This window comes from Dreissena polymorpha, chromosome 6 (genome assembly GCF_020536995.1).
Source record: "Dreissena polymorpha isolate Duluth1 chromosome 6, UMN_Dpol_1.0, whole genome shotgun sequence".
NCBI classification, from domain to species: domain Eukaryota; kingdom Metazoa; phylum Mollusca; class Bivalvia; order Myida; family Dreissenidae; genus Dreissena; species Dreissena polymorpha.
Window position 1 is genome coordinate 10,886,111 of NC_068360.1, and position 19,152 is coordinate 10,905,262.

The 19,152-nt window shown below is 34.4% G+C and overlaps 2 protein-coding genes across 3 annotated transcripts in view; one reads left to right on the forward strand and one right to left on the reverse strand.

Moving 5' to 3' along the window:
• The window catches only part of LOC127836686 (uncharacterized), a 127,748-nt gene that overhangs the window by 38,047 nt on the left and 70,549 nt on the right, over positions 1-19,152 (forward strand). The gene's annotated exons all lie outside the window — the stretch shown is intronic.
• On the reverse strand, positions 353-9,274 carry LOC127836687 (uncharacterized). Its single transcript, XM_052363382.1, has 5 exons — positions 9,197-9,274; positions 3,040-3,195; positions 2,740-2,846; positions 2,530-2,603; positions 353-1,676 (listed from the first exon to the last, which is right to left on the reverse strand). Exons 1-5 carry the CDS (start codon positions 9,213-9,215, stop codon positions 1,673-1,675), a joined length of 360 nt encoding a protein of 119 aa, XP_052219342.1. The 5' UTR covers positions 9,216-9,274; the 3' UTR covers positions 353-1,672.

Consider the following 19,152-nt stretch of genomic DNA (forward strand, 5'->3'; position numbering starts at 1 on the left):
AAAATAATGTTATCCTTCGAACGGAAAAACCAATAATATCATTCGAGTTTAAATGTGTGTTCTTCCGGAGCTTGGCAAACATGTGAAAAAAATGTGAAGTACCATAAAAAACAGATTACCTGTAAGTTGTTATGTTCATTGCATCTCATTTAACTTTTGAAACTGTTCCAACTTTTCTCATAAACAATACAAATACTTATTACTAAGCATTTTGTTATATGAAGTGTCCTATTGCAGATATCGATGTTAAACTACAAGTCAGGAACATATTTATCATTTTGTTTCGCTCAAGTAATATTAATCTAAATTTGATGTACATAACACTATTGAAAGTCATCAACGGTCTGTTATACATTAGATAGTTTGGATTTTTCTATGTGTATTTGTAAATATGTTGCGGGACAGGTCGATTGTGTTCTCAGTAGTACGTACGAAATCGTTGTGTTTGCCATCATTCTTAACGATTTTTGGACACACGAATGTGTCGATGATTTTAATTTATCAATGACATGGTCGCCTAAATGTAGGGCAAAAAGCATGTTTGTTTACAAAGCTGTGTCAATACTATCGTTTATTTGATAACATACGTTTTTAATGCAATCTATTATTACTGATAACAATTTAAATTGGGTTAAACTAGAGAAATGTTGCAAAACATTCGGAAAGTTTTATACCGATTAAGTGTGGCCATAAACACAGTCTACTAATGGTATAGATGAGTTTCATAACAAGAGGACCATGATAGCCCAGAATTGCTTACACGAATTCTTATTCTGATACAAGAGTGATCTTTGCTATGAGACGATTTTTATGTTGTACAATAACGAAAACAACTTACGAACAAGCCGTGGCAAATTTTGAACACAAAGTCAGGGTTTTAATAATTTAAATCGAAGATCACTCTATGATTTTACATACCGTATTCGAAACCGCTTGATTGTATGGTTATATATGAGAACATATAAGTATGGAAGAGAGGCATATTTTATACTTTATATAAGCAATCTTCGTAGTTTCACAAAAAAAACACGACAGCAACAGAACTCTCCAAATTATTCAATCGTTTCGCGTTGCAACGCTTTATAATTTTCAGTTTTTTTTTTACATCGTCAAAAGATGCATTTAACGGTTATATGAGACCATGGTAAATTTTCAGTATTACTACTTTTTTACAAATATCATAACTTAAAAGAAAATTTGCAAATCTGAAACAACTTTTTTCAATTATGTCAATTTACCAAAACGTGAAAAGATCCATTTAAGGGAAATATGTAACTATCAGAGCAGAGCCAGTATTACCCACGGACAAGATTTGAACAAACAGGATAGAGGACCGCTATACCGCTATACAATAGAAAATGTCATATACCAGACCATTATCATTATATTCATCATCATCATCATTATTGTTATCACAAGAAGGTGTTGTTTTATTAGTAGTAGTTACACTAAGTGTAATGGTAGAAGTATTTAAGTAGTAGTAGTAGTAGTAGTAGTAGTAGTAGTAGTAGTAGTAGTAGTAGTAGTAGTAGTAGTAGTAGTAGTAGTAGTAGTAGTAGTAGTAGTAGTAGTAGTAGTAGAAGTAGTAGTAGTAGTAGAAGTAGTAGTAGAAATAGAAATAGAAGTAGAAGTAGAACTTGTAGTAGTATAAGTAGAAGTAGTGTACTCATTTTCACCTGTAACGAAGATAAACGGTTCAATAATAATACTACAAAATTCATATGATGCTGTTTTATATAATCATCTACTTAATTGAAATGAAATAATTCATCTGTGATGCTTTAACACGCATGAACGCGTGCGCGTCATTTCTAAGTGTAAATGAAAATAATTACATATTTCTTATGTTCATTGGAAAATAATTTTACAAAAAATTATAAAAGATCAATCTCTTTTCAGAAAACCAAAATATGTTTTGAATACATTTCACAAATGAGTGAATTTGCGAATAGACGAGAAAAAGCGTGCATTTACACATGTATTACATCTCACAATCTATGCTTACTCTGAATCAAAATAACCCGACTTAAAACTGTTTAAACATATTCATGACAATTGTATCATTTATGTAAATAAATATAGTGTACGAGAACCTGAACGGAAGAGTATTTGGGAATGGAAGAACATTCCATGACATTCATCAGATATTACGGTTCTCGACGAGATAAATAAATAAAAATGTCTTCAAAGCAACGAGTTAACCTGCATTATACCTTGCACCTAGGAGTTGATAATTGTTAAGTTGAAGTTCAAATAATAAAGTACTTAAAGAATATAAAAAAATAAACTTTTACGTCGTGTATTTTTGTTTTAGCGTAGTAATTCGTGTTCGAAATGTTGACGAAATCGCATAAAGATCAAAATATTCAGAGATGTATATTTGTGAAGAATCTAAATTTAACAAAAATTAGTTAATAAATAAGAAAGGCATCATTAAAAATCGTAAATGTTGCGTTATTCGATGGAGTGTCGTTCTCATCTATCAACAAAGCTTTTCCGTTTCGTTCGTTTCCGTTTGCATAATCTTACCCTATCGACAGATCATCGTGGTATGCCAACAGTGGAACGATAGCAAAGTGTCTCAAGCGTGATGCCAGCTTCTCCTAAAACAGCGCTGATGTAAGTACATTTGTTTAAATCGAACGAACGAGTACTAAGTAGCTAAAGTATATTTAGAGATGCGTATATGCATGGTGATTGGACAAATTACCACATATAACACATAATACACATACTCACATTTTTAACGGACCCAAAAAGTTGCGATTGAGATTTTGAATTCTCATTATCTCCTCCAATTTCCTTTAGGACAAGTTTGTGTTTAAATCCAGGAATAGGAATGCGAGCTTAAACAAAAAAGTAAGGACTTGCAAAATGTACGAATGGAACATTAAACTAGATTATAAAGTAACAGATAACAAAAACTAAACAAGATATTACACATTATAAAGATATATATATATATATATATATATATATATATATATATATATATATATATATATATATATATATATATATATATATATATATACTTACAAATATATATTTTACCGAAACCACCACCCTTGTTCGTTAGGTCGGAACAATTTTTTATCTTCATGAGAAAAGATTTGCTAAGTTTAACTATTCTGCCATCTTGTAAATGTGATGCAATCTCTTCGACTTTGCTCTCATCTTCCATTTCTCTGATTTCTGCAATTATATATAATATCGATAATAATTATTACTACAAATATTTTGGATATGTCTACTTTTCGTAAATGGACTCCTTTACATTAAGCATAAAATCGATTCAGTTTTCGAACATGTTAAATTAGAACTAATGACATTATAAAATGACTTCAAGTCAACTTTAATTTGATATGTTATGCGAATTAAGATAAGCACACTCAGACTATAACGTTACTTATAAAGTTTATGTGTGTATATGCTATTACTAGAATCGATATATACTGGATTGAAACAACACTTTCTAGACAATTTATGGTATTTACCTTTGCAAAATACGTCTTGGAAAAGCCAAAAGCCAAGATAAACAACAGGTACGGCATATTACCTTTTGTTTTTAACAAAAAAAAGTTGCTAGTTCATAAGTATTTACTATGACATCCATTTAAACTGTTTAATTATTTGAAATTTAAAACTAAAAAAGACCAAGGGCCATAACAGAGCCAAAATATGTCGCAGCTAAAATAACTTCTTAATAATCATATACACCTGAAAGTCGGTCAGCTACGAAAGTTTGAGCACTCTCCGCTAGGCAATCAGGGGAATGAACACACACTGTTGGGACTCTATTTTCCATGTTGGAAACACAAACAAGAGTCATACTTCTGCTAAGCACGACGCAAAAACAACAGTCCATTATAAGAATAAATATTATTAATTATTACCTATAATAACTGTAAAAATGTCATTTTGCATTAAATTTAATTGAAAAACAAACAAAAGTTGTTTAATGACCAAACAATCGCAGAAAAGTCGTAAATGTGACCTTAAGCTGAGATCTCCTGATGTGAATATCCTAAAGGGTCGTCTTTCGTGCAAGTCTATTAACCAGCATATGAATGCGTATGATGATATTAATTCTCTAGATATTGAGCAAATCCCAATCGATTATACAAGCTCAAGTGACCTTGAATTTGCATGATCGTAGGTGAAAGCATTCTCTAGATACAATGAAATAATAATTTTTTTGATACAAGTTTATGTGCCCTTCACCTTTATCCTGTTGACTTCAAAATTAAACTGCGCCTTCCGTTCTTTCCATCTATATATACTAATGTACATGATCGCAGGTCAAACAATTCTCAATTCTAGAAACCGAAACAAATGTTCTGTTAATTGACACATTGACGTTGAGCTTTGATCAGCAGCAATATTTTTCCTTTCTTATAAAGCCCCGGTAAATTTTCTCAAAAATGCAAAATTGCAAAATCCCCATTGCCGTCTAAACATAAAAAAACGAAGGCAAGTTGGCTCAATATCGTTCCTAATTCGTGTTATCAGCAAGTGAACACATACAAGAGGTTGCATGTAACCACGAGAACATGGCTTGATTGATTAAGGTTGCATAAAGCAGCGTATTCGATCAGGTCATTTCCGTTTTAATCATTATTGATTCCGCCGGCGAAGTTTATTAACGTAAAATGAATACTTTTTTGTAATTAAATGAGTAACTCATAACAAAAATATTATAATAACTAGAAAATAATAAAAGAGAACATCTTCCTCATGTGCCGTTGTCAATGCATGACTTTAAGAAAGCTTTAACTGTTGATGATGACCAACCTGGGTCAGGTGTCAAACGATGCCCTGGAGGTTCATCAGTAAGGTTCTCAGCTGAGTGAACAAGTCCACATTTCATCGAAAAAGGCATGTAAAAGAATATTTAGATGGGTTCGTACAATTAGGTACAAAGAAATTAATAATACCTACAATGCCCAGTTTTAAGATTTCACATGGGAACTTTACAACTTGTCATTTTCTTTGTATTGCGCTTATTTCCTAATTTGGCTGGTAGAGATACTTTTCTCAATTAGATTAAAAAATCGCTGGACCGGATGACTTCAACAAGAGTGCGAAACTGTCACAAATACGCCCGTTTGAAGGTTTTGGACAATTCTATAACTTTACCATAGAACGAATGAAAAATAGTTCAATTAAAGAGCAGACACCGTGCTAAATGCTTGAAATGCAATAAGCAACCTCGTGAACTAGTCTTTGACCCGGCATGACCCAGATTTGAACTTGACCTAGATATCATTTAGACACAACTTCTGACCAAAATTGGTGAAGATCGGATGAAAACTACTTCAATTAGAGAGCGGACACCATGCTAAATCCTTGAAATGCACTAAGCGACCTCGTGACCTAGTCATTGATTCGGCATGATCCATATTTGAAATTGACCTAGATATCATTTAGACTCAACCTCTGACCTAATTTGGTAAAGATCGGATGAAAACTACTTCAATTAGAGAGCGGACACCATGCTAAATCCTTGAAATGCACTAAGTTACATCGTGACCTAGTTTTTGACCAGGCATGACACATACTTAATCTTTTCCGAGATATCTTTCAGACACAACTTCTGACCAAATGTGGTAAAGATCGGATTTAAACTACTTCAATAAGAGAGCGAACATCATGCTAAATCCTTGAAATACACTTAATGACCCCGTAACCTATTTTTGACCCGGCATGACCCATATTTATACTTGACCTAGATATCATCTAAACACAACTTCTGTCCAAAATTGGTAAAGATCGGATGAAAACTACTTTAATTAGAGAACGGACACCATGCTAAATCCTTGAAATGCACTAAGTGACCCCGTGACCTATTTTTTGACCCGGCATGACCCATATTCAAACTTGACCTAGATATCATCTCAACACAACTTCTGACCAAAATTGGTGAAGATCGGATTAAAACTACTTCAATTAGAGAGCGGACACTATGCTAAATCCTTGAAAAGCACTAAGTGACCTCGTGACCTAGTCATTGATTCGGCATGACCCATATTTGAACTTGACCTAGATATCATCTAGACACAACTTCTGACCAAATTTGGTGAAGATCGGATGAAAACTACTTAAATTAGAGAGCGGGCACCATTCTTAATCCTTGACATGCACTAAGTGACCCCGTGACCTATTTTTTGACCCGGTATGAGCCATATTTGAACTTGACCTAGATATCATCTTGAAACAATTTCTGACCAAATTTGGTAAAGATTGGATGAAAACTACTTCAATTAGAGATCGGACACCAATCTTGAAATGCACTAAGTGACCTCTTGAACAAGTTTTTGACCCGGCATGACCCATATTTAAACTTGACCTAGATATTGTCCAGATACAACATCCGACTAAGTTTGGTGAAGATCGGATGATAACTCTTTGAATTAGAGAGCGGACACTGCTGTGGACGCCGCCCGCCCGCCAATGGTGATCTTATTATATTTTTATATATTTTTTTCAGTACAACAATTTAAATGATCATATGTTAAAGTGTTCGCAAAAAAAAAGTTTGAAAACAACTGTTGGAGACACTCTGACATATGACCTATTAACTCGATAGGCGTCTACCTATAATCAAAAGTTACCGTGAAACCAATTTACAATTTGCAGAGCAGAGCGTTCTCTGAATATCATTGGAAAAGTCTACAAACCGACCAACCGACCTTCCTACATTTTATCGTCCTACAAACCTACCGATCTATATACTTTTAACGGTTAATTTTTAAATGCTTCTCTTTAAGACATATCTTAATATAAATGCATACTTTTAGTTTCGGTGTGCCTTGTAAATCGATAGCTTACTTGCAAATAAAAGAATGATGTTAGCTAAATATGCAGGTTTTCACTATACACAATAAGGAACACAAGTTACCGATTTCAGCCACATAAGCAAGATTTGAAAAAATAAATAAAATAAAAGGCAATCAAAAAATGCTACCATATGTAAACAAATAACACATGTCTGGGCCTTGTGGCATCGGATTAGGTTGTTGAAGTAGTTTTTTCTAATATTCTTCGTACACATGCGACCTCACTACCGGGTGTCGCCAGTTTTGTTCCCAGTGGCATAATTGGAACACAACTTTGTCAAGGACCACTACATATGCTAAATAACAAATATAATGCAGCTTTATAGTTTTGGAAAATAAAATGTATCATGTTTTTCTTATATACATATGACGAAAGCAAGTTACACCCAGGATGGGAAAATCCTTGAGAAAAGAGCATGGTTTGAACAAACTGCTAAAAAAACACGATGTTCCCTAATAAAACACTTAACTCTGGACATTGCAATTTGAGATTTTATCTTTAAAGATCTCGAAATATACCTTCAACCAAAACTTATAAAGCATTTATATATTTATATTTAATAGACCCGTACTTTTACATATGAAATTATTATTTGAAACTTCGCATTATGGCAAAGGAACCACGCATCTTCACGAGCATGAAGTTTTCATAATGTATTGCAATGAACAACATTGATATGTGCGCATTTTATGTAAATCACCATAAAATCCAAAATAAACAATACCAAACATAGATTTGTTACAGCTCCTAACAATTGTAGACAAACATCCACACTAGCGGATGGTGACTTAGCTTCATGAAGTTTGAGAAATAAATGTGGTCTTCGGAAATAAATGTTGTCTTTAGAGCTTTCATAAGCTGTTTATTTAAGTGTCACCATGCTTAAGGTTCGAGACAATTGGACAATAAAAGTGAGTGTTAATTTCTTAATCTGACCTACGGACCTAATGGTTGACCCAACGGTCCCAGTTGTGAACTCGTCTGTGATATCAATTGGTTCGACCAAATTACCTTGATTTAATAAATTTTGCAATACATCTGACCTTATAAGTGTCAACAATCTTTCAATTCAAATCAATCTACAGATCGACTTTTTGATTCCACATTGCCCATATCATAAAATGGTCGACATATCATCATAACTAATGTGCTGACCAAGTTACGTGTAGATTGAGCAATCAGTGTGGCCTCAACAGTGTTCCAAATCCTCTCCTTCAATTTTTATCTAGTGACCTAGTTTTTTATCCAAAGCGACCCAGTTTTGATAACAATCGTGATGATATCATGATAGGAAATTTTCTGACCAAGTTTCATTAAGATTAAGCAATAAATGTTGCCACAAGGGTGTTTCCAAGCTTTTACTTAAATATGAACTAGTGATCTAGTTTATACCAGTTTTGAATTCACCCGAAATTTCAGGGGGGAAAAATGTTCGTACCATGTTTCCGGCTGAGACTGGAATACAAGTTGCCTAAGGAGTGGTTCCAAGTTTGTATTATCTGACTAACATTAAGCATTTTCCAACTCGTCTGAGATATCATTAAGAAATATGTTCTGACCAAGTGTAACGAAGATTGGGACATACAAGTTACATTTAGAGTGTTCACAAGCTTTTTAAAAATCCTGACCTAGTTACCTATGTGTTATCACGTCGTAATACACTTTCGGAATCATCAGAGATAGTATTGGGAAAATTTTTATGACCAATGGCATGAATGTGTGGCTATAAAAATTGTCTTTAGAGTGTGAACAACTTTTTTTCTTATATTTGATTTCGAAACTTGATGTGCTCGACCCCACGTATACCAGTTACACAATCAGCCGATATAGCATTGAAACCAATGTTTTGATCAACATTCGTTAATATTTGGAACATGTTGCCTCTATGATGTTAATAGGCGATTTCTGTATATTATATAAGTGGTGTGGTATTAGAACCCACGTATACCAGTTTTGATCTCGACCGAAATATGATTTGGACAAATAATCAATGTTTCATGGAGATCAAGCAATACTTGTGGACTTTAGAGACTTCACAAGCTCGTTCTGTAATTTGATTTGACATCATGACCTACTTTCTTAACCTACGAACTCCAGTTTGAAACGCGCGTAGTATATCACGAGGCTGAATATTCTAGGTTTCATAACAATTTGGCTATAAATACAGCTTCTAATGTGTTCACAGAGGCCATAACAACCTCGTACTCAGGTGGGGTAAAAGAAATCAAGGCGGAGTCCTCAAAGACATTTTCCCAGATGTTAAGAGTCTCGTGGCTTACAGAAAAAAATACATTATATTTTCAAAATTATTTCTTCTGTAAACTGATTGATTCCGTAGATATTATTGTGATCCTACCTTCTTTGCTACTGTGCATTTTTGGGGACACCCTGCGACAGGTGTTTTATTGTTTCTTTCCGGCGTCGGAGTTTGTGTCCACTGGTAAAATAAATAAAAAATATGATGATACATTGCAATTAACAGAGCTTATTCCAACTCTACAAATACCGAGTAAAATTAAATATAATTAGTTTTTTTTCTACAAGACAATCAAGCTGGTTAAAGTTTTATATTCAGAAAAAGAACACTTCATAACTGATATAATAACATAGTTTCACACGAAAGTCAATATACGAAGGATAATCCAGAAATACGTAGGCTTTTGAAATGAAACGCAGAGCATGTACATAACATTAACCCTTTTAACATTAAGAGAAAGCGAATAATTGTCCTTAACACTATTTATATGATTCGTAATAAAAGCCCTCATAAACAACGAACAGTAATATTTATCATTACTTCATCAACGCTGACATGCCACACGACAACCGGAATGAAGGACGTCAAATGAAAATGTCAAACATTATTTAAGCGAACATAATATATAACATATTTATCTTGCGAAGGATATCAATTGTACTAAATTGACCTTGAAATTACGGTAAAAATGTAAACGTTTTTCTGGATTATCCCACGTATTGAAAAAAAAATGATAAAAGTATGTCCTTCGAATGTGTTTACCAAACACTGGTCATACTTCGTACTTCATAATGTACTGTATAGTTAAAATGTCCAACATAAACAAGAAATATGCAACAGACACTCATGTCCCGAAAACACGTCTAGACATAGAACAATCCACTATATAATATAACATGGACACACAGACTTATCGCTATAGTTCTGCCAAACTTCAAAGATCTATGCCTACTCAACTAGATGTATCTTCCCAATCTATAAGCAGTGATTTCAATTGAAGCAGAATCGTGTATGTTGATGCAAGCAAGGTGCAATATTTTCATTTTTGACTCCTGCAAAAAAATAATCTTGCATCATTTTGACACATTTGTTGTCCAAAATCCAACTTAAAAAATGACCAGAAATGGTCAATTAAGAAAATATCAATGCTTTTGTGAAAATATTTTATAAATTATTATGATAAATAAGCTATAACAAAACCCTCAACCTGCATAAAGGAACATTTCAAGTAACTTCAGTTATGTTACCATTATCATGTTTATGTTGACCCCTCATTATTTTGAGACTTTGGGTCATTTTTACTCCTGGTTTTCAAAATCTTCTGAAATCCCTGTATTAGGCCAACAAATAGTATATACTAACGCTCCAGAGCTCTCTATACCCAGTACTCAAACAAAGGCAATTCAGCAAGGGCTTATACAGGCATCCGTTTCAACACGAGATATACCAAGGCTGTTGAAAAAACCAGTACTCCAGACGCCAGTTGACTTATGACTCTCCGCATCAGCCGGGCACACGTCTATGGGTTTTAGTTTAATATATTAATTTGTTAAACACTTTTCCATATAGTGTATTTTGTTTCATATCTCTTTCATTTGTTTGGTCTGTGATAGTCAAATAATCACTACTAAAAGTCTTTGAGAGATAAAGCTATTAGCATACTATTTAAGTGCAATCTTCATCTTGTTTATTTTCAGATAGTGATTATTGCTTGCAGATACCAATAAAGTACTCAACATATTGACAGAATTCGTATTTACAAGCATGTGCCATAGCATTTTAAATCGCCGATACACGTTTTTCGGTATAGTTTAAGACAAACCAATATTTAACGGAATCATGCGAGTAAATGGATTGTTTACAGTGAGTACCTTAGATTGAATACGCGATTATTTTCTGTTCATGTATTACATGTGAAAATGAAAAAAAAAAGATGCATCTTTCTAGTCGAGTAGACAGTTTGAGTAAGCATGTACATCTTATAGACTATTTAGAATGCACTTGAATTCGGTCGTTGTTAGAGTGTTTTTGCCTTGAAACATATTTAAGTTTCTTGAAAATATGCTAACATCCGGCGGCTTGTCTTAAAGTCCTATAAGCGACACCTACATGTCCTGCTCCTGTATACTATCCAAACTCAGAGTAAGAGATACATAAACCGTAATAAACGTTTTCAGAAGTAAAACCTGTATGACCTGTGTTCATAAAATCAAATCAATCATATACAACACCAATCTCTTGCACAACGGTTACATTACATTCACCTCTGTGTTGGGCTCAGAACGGACTATTGTTATGCAAGCGTCTCATTTATGCCATACTCATTCCAAGCGTTCATCAGTGAGGTTACAGAATACTAAACAATCTCGTGCACGACGGTTACATTGCATTCACTGCATTAAAGAAAACCATCTCTTACCATGATATCTTATATCAGTATTAATTCATTATTATAAAATTGATATGTTTTTTTTTATGTTAAGAAACCAACATACATACACACGTCGAAGCAATTCCTAACGTCACTCAAAAAAATATGTTCAATTGTTTACATTTATGAAGTGCGTGGAAAGATTCCATCTGCGTAAATGGGCAATAAATGAGTTCCAAAGAGTTGCATTAAAACTCGCAAGTTTTTGCACGATTTATCGTACATTTAAAAGTCTTATTTCTTAATTTAATGCATGCGATCTTAAATATCCAATCAAATATACGTTGAATGCGTTTGTTCGGTTTTATCTATTATATAGACAAAATGGAGGGCTGAGCCTTTCGCAGAGTTGTATGTGAGAGCAAGGAACGACAACTCTGCGTGGAGATTGATACAACACTGATAAACACTTAGCGTCTGCACATGTGCAGACGAAAAGTCAGCTTGAGTAACTTACCCGACTTGAAATTTCGAGTACAAAATTGAAAACAGCACTGACTTGCTCTGTGAAAGATTGCTCAAACGGCGGTTATTGGCTTAAGAAGTGGAAACATCAGTTTTGTGACAAATGCGGATGTTTGCGCAAAGAGAAGTTGTGTGCATGTGAACCACCTTTCAGGTATGTTTAAATAAATATCGAAATAATGATTGTTTTATGCGTTCATTTAGCCGGTAGTAAATGCGATGAAATTTGCTAAAGTTTAAACGAGTATTTACACCCGTATTTACGAGAGCCTCTTAATTCTCAAATCTTACAGTTTGAATGGGTTAACTGATTTTGAAATGGGCTCAATCTTCATGACTTATGAAGCTGTAGGTTGCAGTACGGAATATTAATTCATAAACATTTTATGACAAATTAACATTCTTAGAACCCTTCACAATTGGACTGTCTAATAAGTATACCCTATTATCGTCCACCTGAAAGGATATTTAACTACAATGCTTTAAGAAAGTATTGTTTCGAGAGATTTACTAAAAAGGACGATTTGAGATGATAACTTGAGAATCAAGGTGTATTTAAAATACATTTCGTTCATTAGGAATAATAAAATAATTAGCTATTCCATTGATAATAAAGAGTACATGCATGGTGGCCACAAGTCACAAGAAAGATAGACAGAGCTCTAAATAGAGGGGTATTTCCACAGCTAACTTTGTAATTCCTGACCCAAACCATAGGTTATTGGTACTCATTATAATATTGTCTCTGAGATCTTTTTTATACCAATAATGGTTAAAAAAGGGGGGATCAAGCAAATATTATATAGACCGGATTTTTATATTTTAAGTGTCGCATGAATGTATTATCTGTATTTTTTAAGGCTGTACCCTTTCCCTACCCGCAAGATCAATCATGAGGCGCGTGACAAATGGCTGCATATTGTTGGGCGGCGTGTAAGCAACAAGTCTTGGTCTCCTTCAAAGGACAGTAAAGTGTGCTCGAGACAACAGCAGTTAATCCCCCACCGTGTCTTGATATGGGGTAATGTATATACTACTATTTACCATTACAAGTTAACGGTGCTTTTAGCTATATTCACATATCAGGGTTTTTTTTATCTGATTTTGTGGAAAGGGCCTGGCCTTTTTTTAGGGGAAAAAATCGCGCGAAACGCCGGATTTTGGGGAAAATAAGGAAAGTCTTAAATAATCAATTTGACATATTTTACTGTTTTTTTTTTAAAACAAAATCTAGGCATTAGATAATTTAATTATGCCCTATTTTTCTATTTTCTACACTGGATCAGGTTAACTTATATATTTAAAGGTTTAAAAAAAATGTTGCTTTATGTTGTTGTTTTTTTTTTTGGGGGGGGTAATAAAATCTTGGGGTTAGTTCACCTGCTGAGGGGAAACAATCGGAGGGGAAAGGGCCGTTTTTCGGCGGGTCACAAAGAAGGAAAACAAACCTGCATATACATGTAGATGAACTCATTTCAAATCATTTGCATACCCAAGCTTAATCTCGGTGGGCTGTCAAATCTTTCTGTAGTCTATCCGAAATGTGTAACCAGTTCAGTTCAAAATCATTAACATTTCTATGTATAAAGGTACTCAACTGAAATATTGATTACAAAAGTAAATTCCAAAAGAGGTTTATAAAAAAAAACGGTTACTTAAGTGTTATGGTTAGAGTATTTTGTACTTTATGATTTCTTGAAGGAATTATCAACCTCAAACAAAAAGAGATATTGATTACCCAAGAAATAGTAATGTTTATTGTATTTTAGTTATGCGGATGCTAAATGTAAAACCTGAGATAACAAGATATTATTGGGACAAATATTCTGACCAAGTTTCATAAAGATTAGAAAATAAATGTGGCCTCTAGAGTGTTAACAAGCTTTTACGATAGCCATATAAGGAAAAATGCCCCGCCCCTGGCTGCCATGGTTTTTTTTAACCAACCGGCATCATTTTTAAACTCTTCCAAGATATTATCGGGATGAATCTTCTGACCAAGTTTCATGAAGATCGGACAGTAAATGTGGCCTCTATAGTGTTAATAAGACTTTACTCTAGCCATATAAGTAAAAATGCCCCGCCCCTTGGAAGCCATGATTTTCAAGCAAACTTAATTATTTTCAAACTCATCTAAGATATCATTAAGACCAATCTTGTGAACAAATTTCATGAAGATTGGGCAATAAATGTCGCCTCTAGAGTGTGAACAAGGTTCTACTAAAGCCATATATAGCCATATAAGGAAAATGCCCCGCCACTGTTGGCCATGTTTTTAAAGCAACCAAAACCAGTTTTAAACTCATCCAAGCAGGGCCCTCACCCTACTTTGGGGGAAGGGGTCCGCAGCCCTAGGGAGGGGGAATTTTTTGTAAATGGGGGAATTTTTATAAAAAACAACAACAACTGTGTTTAACTGTTATAGACATATATTTCTATATGTGACTGTCTATAGGACAGAAAGGTGGACTTTTACTCAATCTATTGACTATATAACAGTAATCTAATTTAAATGTGTGTCGGTAGGTAGGCTTTTTTCTTCTTACCACAACACTAAATTGAATATTTAACTCAATGAGAATGTCATTATGTTCTGGTATCAGCAGTGTGAAATGCATGACGACATATTAACTTTTAATAAGAAGATGTTTGATCCAGATTGTCCCGGGAGGGGGGGGGGGGGTAACTTCCTACATACGGGTATATAGTGGTGTGCCGATTTTATGGGGTGTGTTTTTCGACTGAAATTATAGATATGGGTATGGTTTTGAGCATCTAAGTACAGTATAGATATTGGTAGAAATCAAAAATTTGCTTGTATAAATGCAAAGATTTGATAGTATCAGTATCGAAATGGGTGTGATAAATGTCATTCTTGTGTATAAATTGATATCAAACAGTAAATTTCAGTAACGGGAAAGATGCAGAAACTTGATTGTGTCCACTTTATCAAATTCAAGTATTTAAATGGTTTCAGTTTATCAAAATTCTTGTACTGAAATGGGTCAACTTTCTCAATGGTATCATATACAAATGGGTATGCTTTAAACAAAATCTTGTATCAAAATGGGTCTCTTTTATCAGAGTTCCGGTCACGCTCGAAGTACGACATGTCAAATGATTCTGGAGCGAGGGTAAACAATAAAAAATAATGACGATTGTTAACAATCAAGTTACAATGTATACAAATGTACATTCAAATGTAACAAACCGTTCTAGAACTTTGCAAAAATTATACGGTCTGCAATATCGAAATATACATATTTATTCACGTGTACCTGTATTTCACAGCGAACCACCGAGGCCGCGGTGGTAGACCGCGATCATGGTGGTCCACCGTGAGATCAATTTCCCGATAACGCAGAGACTAAATCCGCAATTCGCCACAGCGAAATCACCGTGTTAAACGGTGTATCGTGGTGAGATAGTAAATGTCCACTCTGGGCTAAATTACTGCGATGCGATGTGGATGGCAGAAATCGCGCTAGACGTAGTGTATATAGCCATATAAGAAAAAATGCTCAGCCCCTTGGCTGCCATGTTTTTCAAACAAAGGTTACCATTTTCAAACTCATCCAACATATCATTGGGACAAATCTTCTGACCAAGTTTCATGAAGATCGTAAAATAAATGTGGCCTCTATAGTGTTAACAAGGTTTTACTAAAGACATATATAGAATAATGCACCGCCCCTGGTGGCCATGTTTTTCAACCAACCGGCATCATTTTCGAACTCGTCCAAGATGTTATTGGGATGAATCTTCTGACCAAGTTTCATGAAGATTGGACAATAAATGTGGCCTCTAGAGTGTTAACAAGATTTTACTATAGCCATATATAGCCATATAAGGAAAAATGCCCCGCTCCTTGGCAGCCATGTTTTTCAAGCAAAGATTACCATTGTTGAACTCATCCAAGATATCATTGGGAAAAGTGTTCTGAGCAAGTTTCATGAAGATTATAAAATAAATGTGGCCTCTAGAGTGTTAACAATGTTTTACCATAGCCATATAAGGAAAAATGCCCCCTTCCCTTGCAGCCATATTTTTCAACCAACCAGCATCATTTTCGAACTCTTCCAAGATATTATTGGGATTATTCGTCTGACCAAGTTTCATGAAGATCAGACAATAAATGTGGCCTCTCGAGTGTTAACAAGATTTTAATATAGCCATATTGAGCCATATACGGAAAAATGCCCCGCCCGTTGGCAGCCATGTTTCTTCAAGCAAACGTAACCATTTTCGAACTCATACAAGATATCATTGGGTCCAATCTTCTGACCAAAAGATTGGACAATAAATGTGGCCTCTAGAGAGTTTACAAGGCAAATAATGACGCCACACGACGGACGACGGACAAAAAGCGATCACAAAAGCTCACCATGAGCAAGTTGTGCTCAGGTGAGCTAAAAAAACGAGCCCTTACAGTTTCAATCCACATGTGAATTTCCTGCCATATGACCCTAATTAACATAAAGAAATGAAACTCCAGCTGCTGGATCAGTATTGAATTCTCATTAAAAACAATTAGTTGGTCCTTTATTTAAGGCAAGTGAACGATTGCCCAAATAATACAAAACAGCCCAATACAGCACAATACAAACCAACATAAACACAAAATATGAATAAAGCTGGGGTCACCGCCTTGGAAAGGTCAATGCAAAGCATTGGGGGTTTAAACCGGTTATAGAGCGCTCAACCTCACACTTGGCCCAACAATATTCATAATACATTTAAGTGTAAATAAAATTTAACTTCATAGCATTGTAACGCAAATCAAACAATAATAAAAGGGAATTAAAACGCATTCATTTTAGTTACAATTTAATTTCTCAATGGTATTGAAGATACCAGAGCAACAGAGTTACAACTTTTTGACGAACGATAAAATGAAACTACAAACAAGTGTCAACTACATTCCTTCTTTATAGAAACAGATTAAAAAATATAGCGTCATTAAGTTAATATTTCAGATAATCATCGCGCAAATACAGGAAGAAGCAGCAATAATGGGTGTAAAAATTTCATATCACATTGCTTGGTTGTTTATGTAACTGCTAAACATTAAATTAAGAATTATTAAATAAATTAAGAAACGCCTATCAGAGAGAAAATATAAATAAAATTGAACGTTATAAACCCAATGACCTATGCATGTAGCTTACAACTGGAACAGAGAAAGAGTTATGACGTAATTGACAGGCGAAGACACAATGACGTGAAAAAAATCCAGGGGCGGTACTGTAAAGTAATAATAAAACTATTAATGGGGTGCTACTTCAAAATTGTACTACTAATAAAACAAGTTTAGTTGATTAAATATTAAGAATCAAATATATAAAAATAGTAATTCCATTAAAGCGACATTATTGGAATCAAACAGTATATATGTGTTTTGACAACTGACGACAGAAATGATTTGATGTACGATTTGAGTCCAAATGTAGTTTTCATGCAGATTTGTTCATACGACACAAAGACACAATTTTGTTCAACAGTTAAAAATGCCCATATAAAACAAGTTAAGTTGATTAAAAATTAGAATCCACCAATTAACATCAGTGTGTACGCTCGACAACATGGTCAACTTACTGACAAGGAACGTGAGACTCTACTCTCTACCGACTGGAAGCCCTCAGAAAAACACGTGTACAAGAAGACACAATTTGGCAAAACAAATCGTACATTCCAGTCATCCTGGCTCCAGAAGTATCCAGGACTTGTGTATAGACTAGAAGAGGATGGCGCGTATTGCCATTTGTGTTCCCTGTCACCCCATGCGAGTGTGAAAGATCCTTTCCTTAGGAGTATCCGTGCCCTAGGACTTGTTAAGACAAAACTAAGATCATCAATCGGTCAGGACAGGTTGTCCGCTTTGTGCCAGCTTTCCAATGTTGTCCGAGAGTTTGCTCGGAAGCATCCTAGGCGGATGGATATTCCTGACATGATGTCTGAGTTGTAGATTGTAACCAGTGATAGTACTAAGAGATATATGAATTATCTAAGTGATCATTTCTGAGAAAGTACAAATATAATAACATTAGTTGAATAGTTTTAAGAACATACGTGTGCATAGATTTTCTTGTATTGTTTTTGTTACAAAATGACATAACATTTGATAAAACTTGAAATAGTAAGTGTTGCTTAAAATTTTATTTTTATCATTTGTAACAAGGTTTATCAATTACTTTGCCCTATTTGACATGTTTTGAACCACAAGACTCAACAAGATATACATAATATGATTACAACCAAGTTTGAGAAATATCCACCCATATAACAGGGTGACCTAGTAGGCTATCCAACAAGGTTAAATGGGAGGTACATCCATCTAGCACTGTAAACAAATTTCTGGATAAAGATTATGTCTCCTACCACTTTGCTGATTAGATAGCAGGAAATTGAATCATTTCAAGGTGCCATTTTAAAAAAAATCGACTAACGGAGGGGACACCCAGGGCTCACACTGGGCTCAAATTTTTAGGAGAAGTGACTTTTCCCTGGACACTGATTTAGGGAGAAGTGAGGAGACTCTATGGAGAAGTGGAGAGACTCGGACACAAGGGTTTACATGTAGGGCGTTATAACACACACATATGTGTATCACATTATATAAGTATGCCAATGTAGTACACATAATTAATTTCTTTTGTGTATCTTAATTTTTCCAGCAGTTCTAATTAACCAAGTAATAATAGACAGATAAATAAAGATTAATAACTTAAATTTGACTAGCTCTGTATTCAATCCATTTTGATGTAAATATCAAGTATTAAGTATTTCCAGATAATATGTTTATGAAGCAGTAGGTAACCTAAGCTTAATAAAACTGTCAAACCAGATAAATATTTATGTTTAAAATAGGACATTTAGCATATGCTTTCTTAATAATTATTTGTTATTTTTTATAGTCTTCTCAATTGCAATTTCATGTGAATACAATTCGAATTATGATAAACCACACCATTTTGACATCACCATGGGCGTAAAAATCAGCCAACTTGTGTTATACATTCCATTATTCATTACCGTTATTTGAGAAGAAAGCATGTAACTCAAAATGCCCTAGGGGTAATGAATTTCTCCCATTTAAATGATGGGAAATGTTTAATGGACCTAAGCGTATATTGTTACATCCGCCAGCGTAAGGTTTCAG

What these genes read in the sequence shown, in the direction of transcription:
- LOC127836687 (XM_052363382.1), bottom strand. An exon ending in TTTCGGTAAAATATATATTT is followed by an intron (nt 2,847 to 3,039) that starts GTAAGTATATAT and finishes TTTTTGTTTAAG; the next exon opens with CTCGCATTCCTATTCCTGGA. An exon ending in TTTTTGGGTCCGTTAAAAAT is followed by an intron (nt 2,604 to 2,739) that starts GTGAGTATGTGT and finishes GCGCTGTTTTAG; the next exon opens with GAGAAGCTGGCATCACGCTT.